At 44.2% G+C, this 26,982-nt stretch overlaps 1 protein-coding gene across 2 annotated transcripts; it reads left to right on the forward strand.

The window, feature by feature from the left end:
* The first annotated feature begins 935 nt into the window (after positions 1 to 935).
* Positions 936 to 17,136, forward strand: LOC112228384 (spore coat protein SP65). Of its 2 annotated transcripts, none has more exons than XM_024393654.2 (4): positions 936 to 1,006; positions 14,851 to 14,962; positions 15,248 to 15,529; positions 16,304 to 17,136. In XM_024393654.2, the coding sequence occupies exons 2-4, from the start codon at positions 14,917 to 14,919 to the stop codon at positions 16,351 to 16,353; spliced, it is 378 nt and encodes a 125-aa protein (XP_024249422.1). In that variant the 5' UTR covers positions 936 to 1,006; positions 14,851 to 14,916; the 3' UTR covers positions 16,354 to 17,136. The 2 variants fall into 2 exon arrangements, with proteins under 2 accessions (XP_024249422.1, XP_024249423.1); XM_024393655.2 differs by having other exon boundaries at positions 15,305 to 15,529.
* Positions 17,137 to 26,982: the final 9,846 nt, after the last annotated feature.

Below are 26,982 nucleotides of genomic sequence, written 5' to 3' on the forward strand. Positions count from 1 at the left end.
CAGAGCAGTATATATTTTATTAACACATGTTCATTTTACTGGGCCTATTCAGGGTTGCGTCCCAAATGGTGCCCTGTGTAGTGCACTACGTAGGGAATAGGGTGACATTTGGGACACAGAGTGTAGATGAAGAAGCCCATTGTCCATTGACACCAATGGAAAATGTCTGACAGCTTGGCTCCAACCATTCAGGGCCCTATGTGAATACATTGCCATAATGACAGACACACTGTATTTCAAGAATTCAAGAGGAAGGAAATAACCTCTAGTTATCATTCATCACCCCCCGGGCGCACACTTGTTGAGTCAATGTTGTTTCCACGTCATTTCAATGAAACTACGTTGAACCAATGTGGAATAGATGTTGAATTGATGTTTGTGCCCAGTATCTACCATATTCCTTAAATCCTTTTATTACATAGTATATGTATTTTATCCAATCACCTTGGCTTTTACCACCTGGATCAGTTAAGGAACTGATTTGGCTGATAATGGCTATTTTTGAGGAAGGGTGTACTTGCAATAATTGTAATGTGTTTATTATTATTTTCTACTTAGTTGAATGCACTGAATGTAAGTTGCTATGTATAAGAATGTGTGCTAAATGACAAAAACTTTAATGAAGGACACCTTGAATATATATATATTCTGATAATCATAATCTTTCCCTTTGACAGCCTATTTAATAAGATACGGTTTTGTACCGTTTTAGTGCATGGTTCCCAGTTAGGTCTATCTCCTGTCTTTCCTCATTGCCCTGAAGTCAGATAAGAGGTTGACAGCAAACTGATAGTGCAATATAATTTTACAGCTCTCCTGGCAATAAATTGCCAATATGAACAGGAGGATGGACATCCGTTTATTAAGTAAAAAAATAAAAATATTTTATGGTGATGTGGATATGATGACGTGACTTAGATACAGTTTGGTATAAAAGCTGATGAAACTGGGTGAAGAGAATAAGAGGAGAAGAGAAAGAGGGACACACCAGTTGCTGTTATTCCAGGTTAGTGTGGCTAACTTGGTGTACTGTGTTATGCTACAAAATGTAATGTCACTCGTTATGCAAACAATATGATGAAAGGGACCTTTGGGTCAACATTTGAATTGTCAGAGTAAGTATGTATATATGAATAGTATTTATCTTTTGTATTCAAGTATTTTGTTGCGTAAAGCAGTGGTTCCTAACCTTTTTTTTAACCATGGCACACTTTGATGGGATATAAAATTCTGTGGCACACTTACAATTTCTTATTAATGTATTTAGTGGTAATGCCATCCATCTCATCTGATCCATACTGAAAATAATCTATTTTCTGTGACAAAGTTTTTTTAATAGATTAAATAGGGTTTATTTGAAATATTTTCATAGTTCCTTACTCATGTTGGTTAATTGGTGTGTGTACCCCTTTAATTGCCTTTTTTCATCAGAAATGAGTGGTTATGTGTAGATTCATGTTTGTGTAAAATTGTACTTTTCTCTGATTTTTTATTCATAGATTTTAGATGTGTGAAAATGTGTTTTTTTTGCAATACACTATATATCCATTGTTTAGCTGGAATGGAATGTTTGTATCCTTTATATTTGACTGTGATAGGGGTTGTCTCTCATCTTAAGATGAATGCACTTACTGTAAGTTGCTGTAAGGAGTGAGTACTGGCGGCAGAGAAGTCAGGCGCAGCAGAGCAAACAACGGCGCTGTTTTAATAATAAAAATCACCGTGAACAAAAACAATATATACAATGGGACAAAACCCCGTCACACACCAGACATAACGTGCACAAGCACTTACAATAAACAATTCCGGACAAGGACATGGGGGAAACAGAGGGTTAAATACACAACATCAAATCAAATCAAATCAAATGTATTTATATAGCCCTTCGTACATCAGCTGATATCTCAAGGTGCTGTATAGAAACCCAGCCTAAAACCCCAAACAGCAAGCAATGCAGGTGTAGAAGCACGGTGGCTAGGAAAAACTCCCTAGAAAGGCCAAAACCTAGGAAGAAACCTAGAGAGGAACCAGGCTATGTGGGGTGGCCAGTCCTCTTCTGGCTGTGCCGGGTGGAGATTATAACAGAACATGGCCAAGATGTTCAAATGTTCATAAATGACCAGCATGGTCGTATAATAATAAGGCAGAACAGTTGAAACTGGAGCAGCAGCACGGTCAGATGGACTGGGGACAGCAAGGAGTCATCATGTCAGGTAGTCCTGGGGCATGGTCCTAGGGCTCAGGTCCTCCGAGAGAGAGAAAAAAAGAGAGAATTAGAGAGAGCATATGTGGGGTGGCCAGTCCTCTTCTGGCTGTGCCGGGTGGAGATTATAACAGAACATGGCCAAGATGTTCAAATGTTCATAAATGATCAGCATGTTCGAATAATGAGAAGGCAGAACAGTTGAAACTGGAACAGCAGCACGGCCAGGTGGACTGGGGACAGCAAGGAGTCATCATGTCAGGTAATCCTGGGGCATGGTCCTAGGGCTCAGGTCCTCCTCCGAGAGAGAGAAGGAGATAATTAGAGAACGCACACTTAGATTCACACAGGACACCGAATAGGACAGGAGAAGTACTCCAGATATAACAAACTGACCCTAGCCCCCCGACACATAAACTACTGCAGCATAAATACTGGAGGCTGAGACAGGAGGGGTCAGGAGACACTGTGGACCCATCCGAGGACACCCCCGGACAGGGACAAACAGGAAGGATACCTGGGTGTAATGTAATCATGTAATTATGGTGTTGAAACAAGGTGTGTGGGAAGACAAGACAAAACAAATGGAAAATGAAAGGTGGATCGACAATGGCTAGAAGGCCGGCGACGCCGACCACCGAATGCCTCCCGAACAAGGAGAGGGACCGACTTCGGCAGAAGTCGTGAGAGTACCCCCCCGCGCGCGCGCCGACACCGGCCTCGGGGACTACTGTAATGGTCGTCGTCTGATGAATGATCGGACCAAACAGAGATAGCGTGGTAAGTGTTCATGATTTTTATTAACAACTGAACACTAGAACAAAAATAACAAAGTGCAAAACGAAACTGAAACAGTCCTGTCAGGTGCAGAACACTAATCAGAAAACAACTACCCACAAAACCCAGGTGGGAAAAGGCTACCTAAGTATGGTTCCCAATCAGAGACAACGATAGACAGCTGTCCCTGATTGAGAACCATACCCGGCCAAAACAAAGAAATAGAAAACATAGACAAATGAACATAGAATGCTCACCCAAATCACACCCTGACTAAACCAAAATAGAGATAGAAAAAGCTCTCTAAGGTCATAGCGTGACAACGACCCGGAGGGCGAGGTGCAGGGCGATACGAACGAAGACGGTGGAACTCCTGCAGCATTGAAGTGTCCAACACGTCCTTGACCGGAACCCAGCAGCTTTCCTCTGGACCATACGCCTCCCACTCCACGAGATACTGAAGGCCCCTCGCACAACGCCTCAAATCCAGTATGGAGCGAACGGAGTACGCCAGGGCCCCCTCGATGTCCAGAGGGGGCGGAGGAACGTCCCGCACCTCAGACTCCTGGAGCGTGCCAGCCACCACGGGCCTGAGGAGAGACACATGGAACGAGCGGTTAATACGATAATCGGGTGGAAGCTGTAACCTATAACAAACCTCATTCATTCTACTCAGGACTGTAAAATGGTCCCACAAACCGCGGACCCAGCTTCCGGCAGGGTCCGCGGGGCCTCACTGCAGTGGCGATTTGCGTTCTCCTTTTGGCGCAGCATGGCCCACTGAAGGTGAACACGGACAGCTTCCTATGTCTCCTCCGCGCAGCTGAACCAGTCGTCCACCGCAGGAACCTCGGTCTGACTCTGATGCAAGGCGCCAGAACCGGCTGGTACCCCAGTAGCACTGGAAGGGAGAGAGGTTAGTGGAGGAGTGGCAAAGCGAGTTCTGTGCCATCTTGTCCCAGGGCACGAACGCTGCCCAATGCCCCGGCTGGTCCTGGCAATAGGGCCGCAGAAACCTTTTTATTTTACCTTTATTTTACTAGGCAAGTCAGTTAAGTACAAATTCTTATTTTCAATGACGGCCTAGGAACAAGACTTAGAGAACCGATCCACAACGACCAGGATCGCGGTGTTACCCTGTGAGGGGGAGATGGGTAAGAAAATCCAATGACAGGTGCGACCGAGGCCGTAGTGGAACAGGTAAGGGTTGTAGCTTCCCTCTGGGCAGGTGCCTAGGAGCCTTACACTGGGCGCACACCGAGCAGGAGGAAACATAAACCCTCACATCCTTAGCCAAGATAGGCCAACAGTACCTCCCGCTCAAACAGCGCACTGTCCGACCGATCCCAGAGGAGGGTGACGTGTGGGCCCAATAGATCAACCGGTCACGAACAGCAGATGGGACGTACAGATGCCCAGCGGGACACTGGACGGGAGCGGGCTCTGCACGTAACGCCTACTCAATGTCCGTGTCCAGCTCCCACACTACCGGCGCCACCAGGTAGGAGGCGGGGAGTATGGGAGTGGTATCCATGGGTCGCTCCTCTGTGTCATACAGCCAGAACAATGCATCCGCCTTCACGTTTTGGGAGCCTGGTTTGTAGGAAAGGGTGAACACAAAACAGATGAAAAACATGGCAAGGGTTCAGTCTCCTCGCTGCCCGGATGTACTCCAGATTGCGGTGGTCAGTCCAGATGAGAAAAGGATGTTTAGCCCCCTCAAGCCAATGTCTCCACGCCTTCAAGGCCTTGACAACAGCCAGCAGCTCCCTGTCCCCCACGTCATAGTTTCGCTCCGCCGGGCTGAGCTTCTTCGACAAAAAGGCTTCAGAGGCGTACCCGTGCGCTGAGAGAGCACGGCTCCTATCCCAACCTCAGACACATCCACCTCCACTGTGAACGCCAAAGAGGGAGCCGAGGTAAACAGAGCCCTCAGGTGACTAAAGCCCTGTCCGCCTCAGCTGACCACTGCAAACGCACCGGGCCCCCCTTCAGCAGTGAGGTAATGGGAGACACTACCTGACCAAAACCCCGGATAAACCTCTGGTAGTATTTGGCAAACCCTAAGAACCGTTGCACCTCCTTTACCGTGGTGGGAGTTGGCCAATTACGCACAGCTGAAATGCGGTCACTCTCCATCTCCATGCCTGAGGTGGAAATGCGATACCCCAGGAAGGAGACGGGCTGGTGGAAGAACAGGCATTTCTCAGCCTTGATGTACAGGTCATGTTCCAAAAGACGACCAAGCACCCTGCACACCAGGGACACATGCTCGGCGCGTGTAGCGGAGTATATCATCAATATACACCACTACACCTTGCCTGTGCAGGTCCCTGAAAATCTCATCTACAAAGGCTCGGAAGACTGATGGCGCATTCATCAACCCGTACGGCACGAGGTACTCATAGTGCCCTGAGATGGTACTGAAAGCTATCTTCCACTAGTCTCCCTCCCGGATACGCACCAGGTTGTAAGCGCTCCTGAGATCTAGTTTGGTGAAGAAGCGCACCCCGTGCATTGACTCAATCGCTGTGGCTATGAACGGTAGCGGGTAACTATACCTCACAGTGATCAGGTTCAGACCCCGATAGTCAATCCACGGACACAGACCTCCCTCCTTCTTCTTCACAAAAAAGAAACTCGAGAAGGCGAGTGAAGTGGAGGACCGAATGTACCCCTGACGCAGTGATTCTGAGACATATGTTTCCATAGCCTCCGTCTCCGCCTGTGAGAGGGGATACACGTGACTCCTGGGAAGTGCAGCATCTACCAGGAGATTTATTGCACAATCGTCCCGTCGATAGGTAATTGAGTGGTAATTGAGTCACCTTCTTTTCGGAGAAGGCGAGAGCCAAATCGGCATATTCAGCCCACGGTGGAGACCTGGTCTGGACTTTCCACCGTAGTAGCACCAATGGAAACCCCTAAACACCTCCCCGAGCACTCTTGCGACCACTCGTGAGAGCCCTCTGTGGCCAAGAAACAGTGGGGTCATGACAAACTAACCAGGGTAGGCCTAGCACCACGGGAAACGCAGGAGAGTCAATAAGGAAGAGACTAATTCTCTCCTTGTGACTTCCCTGCGTCACCATGCCCAGAGGAGTGGTGGCCTCCCTAATCAACCCTGACCCTAATGGTCGACTATCTAAGGCATGAACGGGGAAGGGCATAGCCACGGGAACAATGGGGATCCCTAAACTATGCGCGAATGATTTATCTATAAAATTCCCAGCCGCGCCTGAATCACCGAGCGCCTTATGCTGGGAATGCGGGGAAAACTCAGGGAAAGTGACATACACAAACATATGTGCAACAGAGGGCTCTCGGTGAGAATGGTGCCGGCTCACCTGGGGTGAGAGCGCCCTGCCTGCTGCCTCGATACTCAGAGGAACCAATCCGGCACCGACAGGTAGTGTGACCTCTGCGGCCACAGATGGTGCACGAGCTGGAGTCTCCCTGCGCACCACCCTCCCAGCTTCATGGGTATCGGAGAGGGGGTGCGGGGGGATGGAACCAACAGATCCCGATCTGAACGTCCGCCGGTAGCCAGCAGGTTATCCAGCCGGATGGACAGGTCCACCAGCCGGTGGAATGTGAGGGTCGTGTCTCTGCAGGCCAACTCCCGACGGACGTCCTCGCGCAGACTGCACCGGTAATGGTCGATCAGGGCCCTGTCATTCTATCCCGCACCGGCAGCCAGGGTCTGAAACTCCAGGGCAAACTCCTGGGTTCTCCTCATCCCCTGTCTCAGATGGAATAGGCGCTCACCCGCAGCTCTACCCTCAGGCGGGTGGTCGAAGACTGCCCGGAAGTGGCGGGTGAACTCCTCAAACTGGTCCAATGCCGCATCTCCCTCTCTCCACACGTCGTTAGCCCACTCCAGGGCTTTCCCGGTGAGGCACGAGATGAGGGCGGACACCCTCTCGCGGTCTGAAGGAGCCGGGTGGACGGTTGCCAGGTATAATTCCAGCTGCAATAGGAACCCCTGGCAGTTTGCAGCCATCCCATCATATTCCTGGGGAAGGGAGTGACGAATGGGTCCAGGAGAAGGAGGGGCGCGTAGTGGAGACCCCGGTTGTGCTGGTGGAGATGCTGGGAGAACTCCCTGTCTCTCTCAGCGGTCCATTGTCTGGACAACGCGGTCCATGGCGGTGCCAAGATGGTGGAGCATTGCTGCATGCTCCCGGACGCGTTCTTCCACCCCTATACCCGGGGGACCTGCTCCTGCTGACTCCATAACTTTCGGTCAGGAATTCTGTATGGAGTGCGTACTGGCGGCAGAGAAGTCAGGCGCAGGAGAGCAAAGACTGTGTTACAATGGCGCAGTTTTAATAATAAAATCACCGTGAACAAATACAATATATACAATGGGACAAAACCCCGTCGCACACCAGACATAACATGCACAAGCACTTACAATAAACAATTCCGGACAAGGACATGGGGGAAACAAAGGGTTAAATACACAACATGTAATTATAGAATTGAAACCAGGTGTGTGGGAAGACAAGACAAAACAAATGGAAATTGAAATGTGGATCAGTGATGGCTAGAAGGCCAGCCCGAACAAGGAGAGGGACCGACTTCGGCGGAAGTCGTGACAGTTGCTCTAGATGATGGCGTAGCTCCAAGATGGCGTAGCAGTAAGTCGCCCTGTCTCGTCGTGTCCCTTGTATATATTGTCTATTTTTCGTTTTTTACATATTTTTCTTCAAAAACATTTTGCTAAACCTAAGCTTCCAAATACTTCCAAATACTCTCCTGCAACCCGCCTCACCCAATGTAGCTATTTTTCCTAAAGTATTTATATTTACTTCGGAACCGGAACCCCTCAACTGAAGCTAGCCGGCTAACCACCAGCTATGCTAGCGGTCTTCAGCTAACCGGTCATCAGCTAAGCTAACCTTTAGCTCGGAAAGCTCCCGCAAACGGAACATTTCAGCTGGATCTTCACAACTAGCTATCTAGCTAAACCGCAACCCCGGATGATTACTCCTGGCTAGCGCTTCCACCCACTTAGCGTGAAGCTAGCCCGGCCAGCGCACCTGTACTACCACCGTAGCATCCTCCTGGGCTACAATACCCGGGCCCACGACCGGTCTATCGATGTCACCGCATGAAGAGGAATAAACAGACTCACCCCATCGCGACGTCCCCTAAAGGCCAACTCTCTAGCCCTCACTATCTCCCTGCTTGCTAAACTCGGCCTGCTAACTGCTAGCTTGTCTAGCCCCGGTCCGCTAACTGCTACCTTGTTTAGCCCGGGCCTACGAACTGTTAGCTTGTTAGCACAGGCCTGCTAACTGCTAGCTTGTCTAGCCCGGGCCTACGAACTGTTAGCTTGTTAGCACAGGCCTGCTAACTGCTAGCTTGTCTAGCCCGGGCCTACGAACTGTTAGCTTGTTAGCACAGGCCTGCTAACCGTCTGAATCGCCGCGTCCCAAACACTCACCGGACCCATATTTACTTTCTATCTCTTCTTGATTTTTAATCTGTTTATACCTTTCCGGAAACCTGCCTCACCCAATGTGATACGGAATCGCTATTATTTTTAATTTTTAGAACACACTCAAGAACCTCCAGAAGCTAACCAGCTAACTAGCTACAAGCTATTTAGTCATTGTTAACTTTTTTTTTTCAACCTGGATAACACTCGCCAGTCCAGCTTCCCTGCCCCATCCACCGCTGCCCCTGGACACTGATCTCTTGGCTACATAGCTGATGCACTCTGGACTGTCCATTAATCACGGTACTCCATTCTGCTTGTTTATGTTTTATCTGTCGGCCCCGTTGCCTAGTCAACGCCATTTTACCTGCTGTTGTTGTGCTAGCTGATTAGCTGTTGTCTCACCTACTGTTTAAGCTAGCTTTCCCAATTCAACACCTGTGATTACTGTATGCCTCGCTGTATGTCTCTCTCAAATGTCAATATGCCTTGTATACTGTTGCTCAGGTTAGTTATCATTGTTCTAGTTCACAATGGAGCCCCTAGTTCTACTCTTCATACCCCTGATAACTCCTTTGTCCCACCTCCCACACATGCGGTGACCTCACCCATTACAACCAGCATGTCCAGAGACACAACCTCTCTCATCATCACCCAGTGCCTGGGCTTACCCCCGCTGTACCCGCACCCCACCATACCCCTGTCTGCGCATTATGCCCTGAATATATTCTACCATGCCCAGAAACCTGCTCCTCTTATTCTCTGTCCCCAACGCTCTAGGCGACCAGTTTTGATAGCCTTTAGCCGCACCCTCATACTACTCCTTCTCTGTTCCGCGGGTGATGTGGAGGTAAACCCAGGCCCTGCATGTCCCCAGGCACCCTCATTTGTTGACTTCTGTGATCGAAAAAGCCTTGGTTTCATGCATGTCAACATCAGAAGCCTCCTCCCTAAGTTTGTTTTACTCACTGCTCTAGCACACTCTGCTAACCCTGATGTCCTTGCTGTGTCTGAATCCTGGCTCAGGAAGGCCACCAAAAATTCAGAGATTTCCATACCCAACTATAACATCTTCCGTCAAGATAGAACTGCTAAAGGGGGAGGAGTTGCAGTCTACTGCAGAGATAGCCTGCAAAGTGATGTCATACTTTCCAGGTCCATACCCAAACAGTTCGAACTACTAATTTTGAAAATTACTCTCTCCAGAAATAAGTCTCTCACTGTTGCCGCCTGCTACTGACCCCCCTCAGCCCCCAGCTGTGCCCTGGACACCATTTGTGAATTGATCGCCCCCCATCTAGCCTCAGAGTTTGTTCTGTTAGGTGACCTAAACTGGGATATACTTAACACCCCGCCAGTCCTACAATCTAAGCTAGATGCCCTCAATCTCACACAAATCATCAAGGAACCCACCAGGTACAACCCTAACTCTGTAAACAAGGGCACCCTCATAGACGTCATCCTGACCAACTGGCCCTCCAAATACACCTCCGCTGTCTTCAACCAGGATCTCAGCGATCACTGCCTCATTGCCTGTATCCGCTACGGAGCCGCAGTCAAACGACCACCCCTCATCACTGTCAAACGCTCCCTAAAACACTTCTGTGAGCAGGCCTTTCTAATCGACCTGGCCCGGGTATCCTGGAAGGACATTGACCTCATCCCGTCAGTTGAGGATGCCTGGTCATTCTTTAAAAGTAACTTCCTCACCATTTTAGATAAGCATGCTCCGTTCAAAAAATGCAGAACTAAGAACAGATACAGTCCTTGGTTCACCCCAGACCTGACTGCCCTCGACCAGCACAAAAACATCCTGTGGCAGACTGCAATAGCTTCGAATAGTCCCCGGGATATGCAACTGTTCAGGGAAGTCCGGAACCAATACACGCAGTCAGTCAGGAAAGCTAAGGCCAGCTTCTTCAGGCAGAAGTTTGCATCCTGTAGCTCCAACTCCAAAAAGTTCTGGGACACTGTGAAGTCCATGGAGAACAAGAGCACCTCCTCCCAGCTGCCCACTGCACTGAGGCTAGGTAACACGGTCACCACCGATAAATCCATGATTATCGAAAACTTCAATAAGCATTTCTCAACGGCTGGCCATGCCTTCCGCCTGGCTACTCCAACCTCGGCCAACAGCTCTGCCCCCGGCAGCTCCTCGCCCAAGCCTCTCCAGGTTCTCCTTTACCCAAATCCAGATAGCAGATGTTCTGAAAGAGCTGCAAAACCTGGACCCGTACAAATCAGCTGGGCTTGACAATCTGGACCCCCTATTTCTGAAACTTTCCGCCGCCATTGTCGCAACCCCTATTACCAGCCTGTTCAACCTCTCTTTCATATCGTCTGAGATCCCCAAGGATTGAAAGCTGCCGCAGTCATCCCCCTCTTCAAAGGGGGAGACACCCTGGACCCAAACTGTTACAGACCTATATCCATCCTGCCCTGCCTATCTAAGGTCTTCGAAAGCCAAGTCAACAAACAGGTCACTGACCATCTCGAATCCCACCGTACCTTCTCCGCTGTGCAATCTGGTTTCCGAGCCGGTCACGGGTGCACCTCAGCAACACTCAAGGTACTAAACGATATCATAACCGCCATCGATAAAGGACAGTACTGTGCAGCCGTCTTCATTGACCTTGCCAAGGCTTTCGACTCTGTCAATCACCATATTCTTATCGGCAGACTCAGTAGCCTCGGTTTTTCGGATGACTGCCTTGCCTGGTTCACCAATTACTTTGCAGACAGAGTTCAGTGTGTCAAATCGGAGGGCATGCTGTCCGGTCCTCTGGCAGTCTCTATGGGGGTGCCACAGGGTTCAATTCTCGGGCCGACTCTTTTCTCTGTATATATCAATGATGTTGCTCTTGCTGCGGGCGATTCCCTGATCCACCTCTACGCAGACGACACCATTCTATATACTTTCGGCCCGTAATTGGACACTGTGCTATCTAACCTCCAAACAAGCTTCAATGCCATACAACACTCCTTCCGTGGCCTCCAACTGCTCTTAAACGCTAGTAAAACCAAATGCATGCTTTTCAACCGATCGCTGCCTGCACCCGCATGCCCGACTAGCATCACCACCCTGGATGGTTCCGACCTTGAATATGTGGACATCTATAAGTACCTAGGTGTCTGGCTAGACTGCAAACTCTCCTTCCAGACTCATATCAAACATCTCCAATCGAAAATCAAATCAAGAGTCGGCTTTCTATTCCGCAACAAAGCCTCCTTCACTCACGCCGCCAAGCTTACCCTAGTAAAACTGACTATCCTTCCGATCCTCGACTTCGGCGATGTCATCTACAAAATGGCTTCCAACACTCTACTCAGCAAACTGGATGCAGTCTATCACAGTGCCATCCGTTTTGTCACTAAAGCACCTTATACCACCCACCACTGCGACCTGTATGCTCTAGTCGGCTGGCCCTCATTACATATTGGTCGCCAGACCCACTGGCTCCAGGTCATCTACAAGTCCATGCTAGGTAAAGCTCCGCCTTATCTCAGTTCACTGGTCACGATGGCAACACCCATCCGTAGCACGCGCTCCAGCAGGTGTATCTCACTGATCATCCCTAAAGCCAACACCTCATTTGGCCGCCTTTCGTTCCAGTACTCTGCTGCCTGTGACTGGAACGAATTGCAAAAATCGCTGAAGTTGGAGACTTTTATCTCCCTCACCAACTTCAAACATCAGCTATCTGAGCAGCTAACCGATCGCTGCTGCTGTACATAGTCTATTGGTAAATAGCCCACCCATTTTCACCTACCTCATCCCCATACTGTTTTTATTTATTTACTTGCTCTTTTGCACACCAATATCTCTACCTGTACATGACCATCTGATCATTTATCACTCCAGTGTTAATCTGCAAAATTGTAATTATTCGCCTACCTCCTCATGCCTTTTGCACACATTGTATATAGACTCCCCCCTTTGTTTTCTACTGTGTTATTGACTTGTTAATTGTTTATTCCATGTGTAACTCTGTGTTGTCTGCTCACACTGCTATGCTTTATCTTGGCCAGGTCGCAGTTGCAAATGAGAACTTGTTCTCAACTGGCCTACCTGGTTAAATAAAGGTGAAATAAAAAAATAATAAAAAAATAAGAGCATCTGCTAAATGACATAAATGTCAAATGTAGGTGTTTTACATACATATCTCAGATTACTGTACTAAATAAATGTTTTTTTTAACATTGATGTCATAAGTGTATAATTTGTACATTTCTTTATTAAAAATGTAGTTATTTGTTACAGTTGACTGTATAAAACCTAGCAATACTTCTTATTTATCTGAGAGAGGTGAATATACAGCATTTTGCAAAAGAACATGATTATTTATCTCTCTTTTATTTATTTACTTTTATTTATTTATCTCTTTTATTTATCTCTCCATCAAGTGATTTTAAACAAATACATGTCCAGTACCAGTCAAAAGTTTGGACACACCTACTTTGTAGAATAATAGTAAAGAAATCAAAACTATTAAAGAACACATATGTAATCAAAATATATTTTAGATTTTAGATTCTTCAAAGTAGCCACTCTTTGCCTTGATAGCTTTGCACACACTTGGCATTCTCTCAACCAGCCTCACCAGGAAAGCTTTTCCAACAGTCTTGAAGGAGTTCCCACATATGTTGAGCACTTGTTGGCTGCTTTTCCTTCATTCTGCAGTCCAACTCATCCCAAACCATCTCAAATGGGTTGAGGTTGGGTGATTGTGGAGGCCAGGTCATCTGATGCAGCACTCCATCACTCTCCTTCTTGGTCAAATAGCCCTTACACAGCCTGGAGGTGTGTTGGGTTATTGTCCTGTTGAAAAACAAATGATAGTCCCACTAAGCGCAAACCAGATTAGGTGGAGAATGCTGTGGTAGCCATGCTGGTTAAGTGTGCCTTGAATTCTAAATAAATCACAGACAGTGTCACCAGCAAAGCACCCCCACACCATTACACCTCCTCCTCCATGCTTTTACGGTGGGAACTACACATGTGGAGACCATCCATTCACCTACTCTGCGTCTCATATAGACACGGCGGTTGGAACCAAAAATCTAAAATTTGGACACCAGACCAAAGGTCAAATTTCCACTGGTCTAATGTCCATTGCTAATTTTTCTTGGCCCAAGCAAGTGTCTTCATATTATTGGTGTCCTTTAGTAGTGGTTTCTTTTCAGCATTAACTTTTAACAAGGCACACCTGTTAATTGAAATGCATTCCAGGTGACTACCTCATGAAGCTGGTTGAGAGAATGCCAAAAGTGTGCAAAGCTGTCATCAAGGCAACGGGTGGCTACTTTGAAAAATCTCTAATATAAAATATATATTGATTTGTTTAACACTTTTTTGTTACTACATGATTCCACATGTGATATTTCATAGTGTTGATGTCTTCACTATTACTGCAACGTAGAAAATAGTAAAAATAAAGAAAACCCTTGTATGAGTAGGTGTGTCCAAAGTTTTAACTGTGACTGTATGTCATTGAACAACCCAATGCCATGATTAAATAGTGAAAAAACACACACATCTCGTTCATATTTTCTTTAAACAATAAAGCTCCTTTACCAATATTTCTGAAAATGGATACATAGCGTTTCTGAATTAAACTCTTCAAATGTAACAGCCTGAGCACACTGGACTTGAAACAACGATACAGATGTAACCATTGAATGTATTATCTGACCAGGCACTAGTGCTCCCATGTCAAAATTCCATGTGCATTCCACAGGTCACATTTATGAGGGAGTTTTCAAAAAAAATGATCAAGATTAGGAAAAGTTTCAAGGCACACCAGTGGGGAACCACTGGAGTAAAGTATCACTGTAAAATATGGCTCACATACAGAAATAAAAGTATTTTAATTATTTCTGTCTGGTTACAGTCAAGACTACATTAGCACTGTGACCTTCTATTGATGATGTACCTACATATAGGCTTTTAATGAAGATACATTTCTTTTCTTGAATTCCCACACCTTATTGACTGTGAGCAAACCATTCAACAATTCACCTCCTTATTCTCCCTCTACTGTAACATCTTGTTTGGGATTTTTATCTTTAAAACCCCATGGGGAATTGTTCCAGAATATGTCTGTCAATGTCTCCTATTTTTGATAATCTACTATCATGGAAATCAGTTTACATTACATTTATTTCTCCACATTCTGCCTCTCCCTCTCTCTCCCTGTCTCTCTCACGCTCTGTCTCTCTCTCCCTGTCTCTCTCACTCTCTGTCTCTCTCCCTGTCTCTCTCACTCTCTCTCCCTGTCTCTCTCCCTGTCTCTCCCTGTCTCTCTTGCTCTCTGTCTCTCTCTCCCTGTCTATCGGTCTCTCTCTCTCCCCCGTGTCTCTCTCACTCTCTGTCTCTCTCTCTCTCTGTCTCTGTCTCTCTCAATCTCTGTCTCTCTCTCCCTAGGCCTACGTACAATATTTAGACAAACCGAGGCTTCTTCCTTAGCTTGGAGACTTCATACCCAGGGTCATGCCTGTGAACCTATCCACTCTGACTGTTTGCCTGCTAGGCACAGGTAATGGTTTGACACCTAGACATGTGACATGTTCAGTACAAAATTAGCATTTCTTATTGTACCGTTTAGTCAATTTTCTTACATTTGGTGCCTAATGAATACCACCCTGATTAGTTGTAAAAATCTATACAAATCTATATAAATAAATATGTATTTACACACATATCAAAACAAATGAGCATTGAGTAATGAATTCATTTGAAAAAACTACAATTTTATATGTTTTTGAAGGTGCTTGTGTGAACAATGGTGACTGTTAACTCTTTCCTCTTCTTTTATTGTCAGCCATTCTCTGTGCAGACATTTATCCTGCATCTTCAAACAATACATCTACCCCAACAGCACCATCTGTAAGCCCAGAGGATACTCCTGCCACCGTCGCAGCTTCCACCACTGGTACTAACACCTCTGCTCCAGGGACTGACCCCACATCTAACCCCACAGAGGCCAAGAGCACCATGGTCTCCACATCCGACCAGGCAAATGAAGAAGCCACAGAGACAATATTGTCAACTGGCGAGATAGCCGGCATTGCTGTCGGAAGCATTGCTGGAGTGGCGGCTATTGGTGAGTGTAATACGCACACCGACACATGCACGCACACACATTCTCCGGCACCGCAATTACCCTGGGTCTTATCTATTCATTAACAGAACAGAGGAAGGGCAAACCCAATATTGAACCATGAAAGTGATACCATACTGGTATCATCATGGTTTCATGCTGTTCCTGTGTAACCAAATGAATGTAAATGCTTCTATTATGGCAGCCCCAAATACCAAATCAGAGGACAAAGGAAGTAAACAGACTATACTGAGGGCAGGGTCTGGTTTATTAAGGCTAACTCTAGTAGTTGTGGTCATAACAGGATTCAAACAGAATGCAAGATGACCTACAAAACATGCATATGTCAATGAGAATGCCTGCTCCAGGCTACTCCTGCAACAGCAATTTGTTTGTCAGCGCAATTTAAAAAAAATATGATTTGAAAACCAAAATTAACGTTTCTTAATGGAGAAGTCCAAGTAATTATTTTTTTGTCTGTTGTCTTCCATTTGGTTCTTCATTAACATGGCCTGGATGTAGGCATATCAGGGTTATAACAGCCTCCCTTCTAAGCCTGAGCCTAACTAAATATTTAACACCTCTATGTGAAGTGAACCCTCAGTTTCATGTAATGTGTACAGTAGTGTGGAAATTTAACATTTGTGATAGCCTTCCTTAATGACATTGACTTACAACTTTCTTTCCAAAAAATAAAACCGAACTTTCTAATATAATGATATAATATCTATCTTTCTCTCTTTCACTATCCCTCCCCCTCTCCCCTCTCCCCTCTAGGTGGAGGGATCTTTGCTGGTCTGAAGTTTAGTGGTAAGCTGGCAGGTTAGTGTTGCTAGACTGGACTGGACAGTGCTGGGTAAAGATAAGCTGAGTGGGTTGGTAAGGGGAGATTCGATTGGCCTGAGACCAGTCCAAGACTCTACATACTGCACAACCACTGTGGGAAAAAACAGAGCCCTCTCACCTTCCTCTATCTGAAACCACTGCCAACCAACACATTGAGACCTTAATTTACAACTATACAGGAATACAGATTGCATTACTATGAGCCACAATCTGGAATTGTATACTGTGGTCAGTCGAGATAATATACTACTTCTACTGCTATATAAGCATATGCATACTGTATATCACATGTTATCCATGGCCACAATGTAGCATTCAGCTGTTGATGCATATGCTTTTCCTATCTAGTGAGAGCATACAGTATATGGGGAAAAAGGAGAACAGTGACTGAAAAAGACAAATGATAATACGAAATAACATGATAGCTACAGTATATATTTAATATATGGTAGCAAATATATTTTAATATTATGGTTCACCGCACATCTTGTGGTGACAGCTTAACCGTGCTTTGAACCTTCTGCTAAGTGTATTTTTAAACATTTTAAGATGATCAATGATTTTTGTTGATTGATTTAATTATTTTATTTTTTGTCATTAAACATTTTAAGATGAGAATGAATGATCACATGGGATTTTGAATGTTATTTCCTCAAAAATTATTATGCACACACTTTATTTCACAACAAAATACCATGATAATTATGGTATTATGGTCACAATGTAAACACCTCATTTTGTAATAAAGACCAAGAGTAGTTGTGTGACTTTGTTGTGTTTTATTTGTGGCAGCCATCTTGTGAAGGTGCCATTTGAGGGATGTGTACCCTCTCCCCTCCCAGCTCTGATGGTGTGCTCTCTGTCTGCATGCTTTCATTATGTCTCAGCACTTAGTTTGATTAACCCATTGACTGGCAAGACAGTTGTCTTACCTGACCAGCACTGAATGGGTTCAATGATTGAAATGTCATAGTGTGCGTTCCAAATTATACCTGATTCCCTATATAGTGCACTACGTTTGTACCATATGGCACCATATTCCCTATATAGTGCACTACTTTGGGCCAGGGGCCCTGGTAAAGAAAAGGGGAACTTTATAGGAAATAGGATGCCATTTTAGATGCAACCAAAGTGAAATCTAACAAACACTGCAGGCCTGATAGACTACAGAAAGGAATGACTCCCCACTGACCTGTTTTCACACAGACAAGCCAGCATATAGAATACATTATTACATGTCTCTGCAAATGGACTACGGGGCCCTTATTCTAGGGCAGTTTTGTCAGGTACATTTTAATGAATTAATCAGTAGTCCTACTCTGAGACCCTTTATGCACCCAGATGAAAAGAAAGCAGACAATGCCATTGTTCCTGTCAAATAAACCTACTGAAGGTAAGCATGTAAAGTGTTATGAATATGATTAAGCCCTTGATCATAATTTTGTGATGAACGTACACTACCAGTCAAAAGTATTAGAACAACTACTCATTCAAGGGTTTTTCTTAATTTATACTCTTTTATACATTGTAGAATTATATTGAAGAAATCAAAACCATGAAATAACACATATGGAATCACATAGTAACCAAAAAAGTGTTAAACAAATCAAAATACATTTTATATTTGAGATTCTTCAAAGAGCCATCCTTTGCCTTGATGACAGCTTTGCACACTCTTGGCATTCTCTCAACCAGCTTCTTGAGGTGGTCATCAATTAACAGGTGTGCCTTCTTAAAAGTTAATTTGTGGAATTTCTTTCCTTCTTCATGCGTTTGAGCCAATCAGTTGTGTTGTGACAAGGTAGAGGTGGTATACAGAAGATAGCCCTATTTGGTAAAAGGTCCATATTATGGCAAGAACAGCTCAAATAAGCAAAGAGAAACAACAGTCCATCATTACTTTAAGACATATTTATTTTCCACCATAATTTGCAAATAAATTCATTAAAAATCCTACAATGTGATTTTCTGGATTTTTTTTCTCATTTTGTCTGTCATAGTTGAAGTGTACCTATGATGAAAATTACAGGCCTCTCTCATCTTTTTAAGTGGGAGAACTTGCACAATTGGTGGCTGACTAAATACTTTTTTGCCACACTGCACATACAGTGCCTTGCAAAAGTATTCACTCCCATTGGCATTTTTCCTACTTTGTTGCATTACAACCTGGAATTTAAATTTATTTTCTTTGGATTTCATGTAATGGACATACACAAATAGTCCAAATTGGTGAAGTGAAATGAAAAAAATAACTTGTTTCAAAAAATTCAAAAGTATAAAAAACGTAAAAGTGGTGCGTGCATATGTTTTCACCCCCTTTGCTATGAAGCCCCTAAATAAGATCTGGTGCAACCAATTACCTTCAGAAGTCACATAATTAGTTAACTAAAGTCCACCTGTGTGCAATCTAAGTGTCACATGATCTGTCACATGATCTCAGTATATATACACATCTGTTCTGAAAGGCCCCAGAGTCTGCAACACCACTAAGCAAGGGGCACCACCAAGCAAGCGGCACCATGAAGACCAAGGAGCTCTCCAAACAGGTCAGGGACAAAGTTGTGGAGAAGTACAGATTAGGGTTGGATTATAAAAAAATATCCGAAATTTTGAACATCCCACGGAGCACCATTAAATCCATTATTAAAAAATGGAAAGAAAATGGCACCACAACAAACCTGCCAAGAGAGGGCCGCCCACCAAAACTTACAGACCAGGCAAGGAGGGCATTAATCAGAGAGACAACAAAGAGACCAAAGATAACCCTGAAGGAGTTGCAAAGCTCCACAGCGGAGATTGGACTATTTGTACATAAGACCACTTTAAGCCGTACACTCCACAGAGCTGGGCTTTACTGAAGAGTGGCCAGAAAAAAGCCATTGCTTAAAGACAAAAATAAGCAAACACGTTTGGGGTTCGCGAAAAGGCATGTGGCAGACTCCCCAAACATATGGAAGAAGGTGCTCTGGTCAGATGAGACAAAAATGTAGATTTTTGGCCATCAAGGAAAATGCTATGTCTGGCGCAAACCCAACACCTCTCATCGCCCCGAGAGCACCATCACCATGCTGTGGGGATGTTTTTCATCGGCAGGGACTGGGAAAACTGGTCAGAATTGAAGGAATGATGCATGATGCTAAATACAGGGAAATTATTGAGGGGGAACCTGTTTGTCTTCAAGAGATTTGAGACTGGGACGGAGGTTCACCTTCCAGCAGGACAATGACCCTAAGCATACTGCTAAAGCAACACTCGAGGGGTTTAAGGGGAAACATTTAAATGTCTTGTAATGGCCTAGTCAAAGCCCAGACCTCAATCCAATTAAGAATCTGATGTATGACTTAAAGATTGCTGTACACCAGCAGAACCCAACCAACTTGAAGGAGCAGGAGCAGTTTTGCCTTGAAGAATGGGCAAAACCCCAGTGACTCGATGTGCCAAGCTTATAGAGACATACCCCAAGAAACTTGACTTGCAGCTGTAATTGCTGCAAAAGGTGGCTCTACAAAGTATTGACTTTGGGGGGGGACTAGTTATGCATGCTTAAGTTCTGTTTTTTGTCTTATTTCCTGTTTGGTTCACAATAAAATAAAATAAATTGCATCTTCAAAGTGGTAGGCATGTTGTGTAAATCAAATGATACAACCCCCCCAAAAAATATATTTTAATTCCAGGTTGTAAGGCAACAAAATAGGAAAAATGCCATGGGGGGAATACTTTTGCAAGCCACTGTAGGCTGAAAACAGAGAACACATAAAAACAACATACAAAAACATTAGAACAGCACGTCATTGTCACTACACACACTGGTCTGTACAGTGTCTCTTGGGGATGATGTTTCTATGACCCCAAGCTGGTGCAGGTTCTCTATCTTCATGCCAAAGTTTTCATGCGTTTTGCAAGCACATGTTTCTCTGTCTGTGACTCTTCGCTGGCCAATCCATAATGGCTTAAGTTTAAATAATTGAGGCTTGGAAAGGTTGTGCCTTATCAGACAGAAATCTTCTATGAAGATAGTTCCCATTAAGGCTCTCTCACGAAATATCTGGCCCTTTTTCTGAATTTCTCAGGATTCCACATTTATTTCACTGGAGACTTCATCTTGATGAAGGAAGTGGCTACCAAGTTTGCGGATTACTCTTCTCTGGCTGTTATTGGGTAATGTTCTCTGATGATCTCTTTTTGTAGTTTTCTTCTGGACCTCTCTGCCTTCCATGTTGACAATTACCTGCTTCCTCTTGGCCATCATCTCAAGTCTTTTCAGACTTTTCTTTCGGATGATCATCTCTTTGGTCCTCTCCTGCAGCTTCTCTTCTTTTTAACGCAACTTTGACCTCAATTTTGATAGTGTTTTCTTTTTTATGTTCCTCTTTTTGTGTGATTCCTTTGGGGTAGATGTCCTCATTGGTCCTGGTGTCTGTAGAGATGTCTCTCTTCTTTTCTGAGTTGAGTTGATGGCAGGGACATTTACCTGCTGAGGTGAGAATGGCTGTTCTCTTGGGGAGGCTGTGTCTTCTTGAAGATTTTGAATAACTTCTTCTTTTGCTCCTTGAACATGTTGAAGTGTATCATCTTCCTGTCTTGATGGTGTTATGTCCAATGCTGCTTTTAGCTGTTTCTTTCTTCTGTAATAACTTTTTGAGTTTTCCTGCCACAGTGTTTTCTTCTTTTCATGTTGCTTCTTTGTCAGATCTTGAGTGTTCTTGATTTTACAATTTTGAGTTTGTTTTTGATATCTGGAACTGGGAAGGAAGCATGACATGAAATGAGCATGTCTCAAAACATGGGGAAAATCTTTCTGTTATGGACACGTCCTCCTATAGTAGAGACTGAATGGCTTACAGACTGTGTGTGTGTGTGTGTGTGTGTGCGTATGCATCCAACAGTAGGGACTGAATGGCTTACAGACTGTGTGTCTGTGTGTGTCTGTGTGTACACATCCTATAGTAGGGACTGAAAAGGTTACACACTGTGTGTGGACATCCTATAATACAAACTAAATGGCTTACTGATTGTGTGTGTGTGCGTGCATGTTTGTGGTGGATGTGTGACTTCCTATGGACACTGTGTGACTTCCTATAGACACTGTGTGACTTCCTATAGACCCTGACAAAATTCAGAAAAAAAGTTCACACCAACCCAGAACTGATGGAAGATTACAGAAGGAAGGAGAGAGAGGTTAGGGGTTGGAGTGATTACAGCAAGGTTAATTAACATAGCATATATATAGTCTATAGGTAGCCTAATTAATCTTGCTGTAACCTCTCCAACCCCTAACCTCTCTCTCTCCTTCCTTCTGTACTCTTCCAGCAGTTCTGGGTTGGTGAACTTTTTTTCTGAATTTTGTCAGCCTAGCCTTTGCTAAAGCTTTATTTTTGTCCCTTGCTGACTGTCTGCAATTAAACAGGACATAAAGCACAATATGAACAGTTAGTAAATCATATTTAAATTAATAGTTAATTATATATATTTAAAAAATATAGTCTGTATGATTAAATTCTCATTACCGAAACAGAAGTTCTCTACAACTGGCCTTAAGTTGCTGCAGTAAGTGAGAATGGTGATGCAGAGGATGAGGAACCTTAGCATGTTTTGCTAACAATAGAGAAGACATGATGACTAAGCACATTTTTCCTCAATTTACATAATTAGACATTAATGAAGGATATTTTCACAGAAAATGTCAAATCTAAAAAAATTCTAAATGTGGAAACATACCTGTATCGGTAATGATAATTAATACTGTTGTGTACGCCGTCTGACAAGAGAATGTTTAACTTTTAACTGGAGAAATATAAATAGATCTGCTTACCTGGTAGCCATCTTGAAGGTACTGGCAGATGTGTTTCTTCATTCAAAATCAAACTTTATTTAAAATTCTGTGTGAGTGTGTAAACAGTCCTTCAAAAATGTTGCGGAGGATGAGAACATCAGTCATGGACACTTATTTTTTCCACTATTTGTTCTTTATTATTACACATGAATATTCAGTTAATATTTTTTCTGTCATTTGAAAACATCTAGTAGAACATCCATTTATTTTTTTCAGAATATTTTCATTTTATTCGGCTTAAATTACAACATGACATTCATTCAGACAGAGCTGGACACATTGCGGTAATGAGAATTTCAGCAGGGAATGCAATAAAATACAAAACTTGTTACGTTCTGACCTTAGTTCCTTTTTTATGTCTTTGTGTTAGGATGGTCAGGGCGGGAGTTGGGGTGGGTAGTCTATGTTCTTTTTTCTATGTTATATTTCTATGTGTTTGGCCTAGTATGGTTCTCAATCAGAGGCAGGTGTCGTTGGTTGTCTTTGATTGAGAATCATACTTAGGTAGCCTGTTTTCCCCATTTTGGTTGTGGGTGTTTAATTTCTGTTTAGTGTCTGTTTCACCTGGCAGAACTGTTTCATTTTCGCTTCGTTATTATTTTGTGTAGCTAGTTTGTTCTATTAAATCATGACGAACACTTACCACGCTGCATTTTGGTCCTCCTCTCCTTCCACCAACGAAAACCGTTACAAAACTAATTAATTCCTATGTTGAAATGACTCTTTGTGCAAGTGTAACAGTATAGACTTTACGTCCGTCCCCTCGCCCCGACCTGGGCGCGAACCAGGGACGCTCTGCACACGTCAACAGTCACCTTCGAAGCATCGTTACCCATCGCTCCACAAAAGCAAAAGCTGCCCTTGCAGAGCAAGGGGAACCACTACTTCAAGGTCTCAGAGCAAGTGATGTCACCGATTGAAATGCCACTAGCGAACACCACCGCTAACTAGCTAGCCATTTCACATCGGCTACACAAGGTAGAGAACATTTATCTTTATTATGATATTTCGTTATATTACTAAATTACATGTTTTGTATTTAATATCATTAATGCCATGGTATTTTAATGGTTTCATGAGAATGACCCGGATGATCTCCGCATGTATATTTCCCACCATAAAGCAGGGAGAAGGAAGTGTTATTGTGTGGGGTTATTTGCTGGTGACACTGTCTGTGATTTATTTAGAATTCAAGGCACACTTAACCAGCATGGCTACAACAGCATTCTGCAGCGATACGCCATCCCATCTGGTTTGCGCTTAGTGGGACTATCATGTGTTTTTCAACAGGACAATGACCCAACACACCTCCAGGCTGTGTAATGACTATTTAACCAAGAAGGAGAGTGATGGAGTGCTGCATCAGATGACCTGGCCTCCACAATCCCCCAACTTCAACCAAACTGAGTTGGTTTGGGATGAGTCGGACCACAGAGTGAAGGAAAAGCAGCCAACAAGTGCTCAGCATATGTGGAAACTCCTTCAGGACTGTTGGAAAAGTATTCCAGGAGAAGCTGGTTGAGAGAATGCCAAGAGTGTGCCAAGCTGTCATCAAGGCAAAGGGTGGTTATTTGTAGAATCTCAAATCTCAAATATATTTCGATTTCTTTAACACTTTTTTGGTTACTACATGATTCCATGTTATTTTATTGTTTTGATTTCTTCACTATTATTCTACAAAGTTGAAAATAGTAAAAGTAAAGAAAAACCCTTGAATGAGTAGGTGTTCTAAAACCTTTGACCGGTAGTGTATGTCTTTCAATGTGGCAATTTTTCTACAGACTCAAAATTATTATGAGAAGCTACAAAGACATCATAGTCTTATAATGAATCATAAATAAAATAAAATCACATTTTATTTGTCACATGCTTCGTAAATAACAGGTGTAGACTAACAGTGAAATGCTTACTTACGGACCCTTCCCAACAACGCAAAGAGAAAAAGAATAGAAAGAAAAAGAATAATGAAAGGAATAAATACACAATAACTTGGCTATATAAAAGGGGTCTCAGTACAGAGTCAGTAACCAGACCATAATGCATTATACTCCAACCATGTTGAGAGAGAGCGAGAGAGAGAGAGAGAGAGAGAGAGAGAGAGAACAAAATAAAAAGATAGAAAGAGTGAAAGAAATAAAGAGAGGTTTTAGAAGTCTATCATACATCTCTGTTAGTCCAAGGCTGTGTCACTGCATAAGCAGATTGGACTTTAGCCCTGATCAGCCCAGAGAGGGTTTACGACATGGTCATTAGTTATGAAAGTGTCAACAGACCCTGTTTAGCCAGAGTGGGAGGGTACACAGTGAAACAGCACAGATGTACGTTACCACTAATATCCCAGAGGTGTGTGTTGCCGTGCTGGGGCCATATGGAGTATGTGTGTGTGGGGTGAAGGGGTTGCTTGTGTGTGTGTGTGTGTGTGTGTGTGTGCGCGCGTGTGTGCGCGTGTGTGTGTGTGTGTGCATCCTTCAAGGTCTATATAGATTTGAGGGGGCTCCTTGTGAGATCAAATGCGGAGCCCTATAGGTCAAGTAGCGTCTAATGCACAGACAGAGGCAGCATTGAAAGGAGAAACATCTCTCTCCCGCTCCCTCCTTCTCTCCCTCTGCCCCTAACTGAGCAGACCATAAAAAATTCATCCCACACTGAACAGCTGCTTTCTAAACAGGATCCAATTTAATCCAGCACAGCACCCTGTTCAGCTAAACCTTCTAAGCTGCACTCGCCAGCCTTAAGGGGGGGAGAGGAGGAGACACCAAGGGTAGGAAAAGGGAGAATGAGATTGGGCTGGAAAGAGGGAGAGAGTGCACTGACAGAGTAAGAGGGTGGAGAGAGAAAAGGATAGAGAGCACCAAGAGAGGCAGGAAAGAGGGAGAGAGAGGGAGGATAAAAGAGGAAGGGAGGAGGATGAGAGAGACAGATAGAACCAGGAAAGATAGAGGGAAAGAAAACCGAGAGTAAAAGAGTGGAGAGAGGAGGAGAGAGAGAAGAAGAGAGAGGGACAGAAAGGGTAGGACATAAGGCGAGAGAGCACTGAAGAGGGTAGTAGAAAGGGACAGAGAGCACTGAAAGAGATAAAGAAGGGAGCCAGAGGAGAGAGACTGAAAAGGGTAGTAGAAAGGGACAGAGAGCACCAAGAGATCTAAAGAGGGAAGAGAGAGGATGTGATCTTAAAACAGGTTGTTAGCTACTACCACTCATGGAAATATGTTGACCACCACTGGAAACCTACTGTAGCAGGACTTCAACAGAAAATGCCCTGTTGGGTTAGGATGGGACAGGGCAGGACAGGACAGGATAAACTTTCATCTTTTGAAGGCACTTAAGAAAGGCTGGTATAAATTATGCAGAGGCTTGTTCAGAGAGGGATGGCAGGGCACAGTAACGCCACTATGTTGCCACCATGTCAATGATGGCAGGAGGCGTGTTGTGGCCTCTGGGTTCGGGCAGAGGCTTACGGGGTAGTGTTACCCCTGACACACCAGCCAGGACCAGGCTAGATAATTCTATCCTTCTTCTCCTCACAAATTGGGTTCCTCGCAAACAGATAATCTGTTTTAGCCTGGGAACCTAATCTACCCTGTCACTGAGAACATACACACATCTACAAATGAGACAAACACCCAACTGAAACCCTGTACGCGGAATTCTGTAAGAGCATCCTCAGAGTACAGAGAAAAGCTACAAACTCCAAACAACAATCCCCTCTTCTGATTAATATCCAAAAAAGAACAAGTGAGCACCACTCCTACCAAAGCCCTCAAATGCCAAAAGTTGACCATAGAAAAGAGTCCCCTCTGCCAGCTGGTTTTGAGGCTCAGTTCACTAACCCATACCAATCAAACAAAGCCTCATGAAAGCACTCAGAAAATCTGGCCCAACCAAATCATCACAAAGCAAAAATAAAAATATAACAACTATTGAAAAGACACCACAAAAAATCTAAGAAAACACCAATGTTATTTGGCTCTAAACAGACAGTACATGGTGTCAGACTGTGTAACCACAGTGACTGATAGAAAACTGAGAAAAACACGGACTATGTACAGACTCAGTGAACACAATCTGGCCATAGAAACTGGCTATCACAGACAAATCTGGCTACCCAGAGAGGACAGGTTGTGCTCCCTCTGCCCTCAGAGAGGACGAGACAGAGCTGCATTTTCTCCTACGCTGCCAAAACTATACAGACTTACGGGCAGTTTTCTTTCCTCAAATTGAAAACAAATAAAAATGTAGCTTCTTGCCACAACCAGAGCAATAATGTCACTTTTTGTGCCTTTCTCACTATTTAATTATTGTCTTCATTTCTTACTGTAGTGTCCTGTTAATTGTTACTACTCATTGATTATTATTATTTGTCCAATTATTATCTATCTGTGTCTTCATTGAGGTTACCTTTAAATAATCCCCAAACAAAACTGTCCACTGTGTTTGGGCCAAACTACTGCTACTGAGGACTTAGACTTGAATAACCTTGAAGGATACACACCCACACACAGTTAATATCCCATGAGACAATATTAGTGGAGACAACACCCTCCAGTGGCTAAAGAATTAACCAGCATCACTTCTCATGTTGACCTCATGGCCCGTATTCACAAATTGTCTCAGAGTAGGAGTTCTGATCTAGGATCAGTTTTGGCTTAATTGTGTAATTATGAATGAGATTGCATTATTTTGCTGTTAATACAATCTGACTAGACATCCACAGCTCCATCTCTGAATGTTCCAACCCCATCCTGTAGCTCTAAGTGCTGGGCTGCCGCTTTGTTGC

Source organism: Oncorhynchus tshawytscha, linkage group LG30 (assembly GCF_018296145.1).
Source record: "Oncorhynchus tshawytscha isolate Ot180627B linkage group LG30, Otsh_v2.0, whole genome shotgun sequence".
In the NCBI taxonomy this organism is placed as follows: domain Eukaryota; kingdom Metazoa; phylum Chordata; class Actinopteri; order Salmoniformes; family Salmonidae; genus Oncorhynchus; species Oncorhynchus tshawytscha.

What these genes read in the sequence shown, in the direction of transcription:
- LOC112228384 (XM_024393654.2), top strand. Translation starts at nt 14,917, where the DNA reads ATGCCTGTGAACCTATCCACTCTGACTGTTTGCCTGCTAGGCACAG. An exon ending in TGTTTGCCTGCTAGGCACAG is followed by an intron (nt 14,963 to 15,247) that starts GTAATGGTTTGA and finishes TTTTATTGTCAG; the next exon opens with CCATTCTCTGTGCAGACATT. An exon ending in TGCTGGAGTGGCGGCTATTG is followed by an intron (nt 15,530 to 16,303) that starts GTGAGTGTAATA and finishes TCTCCCCTCTAG; the next exon opens with GTGGAGGGATCTTTGCTGGT.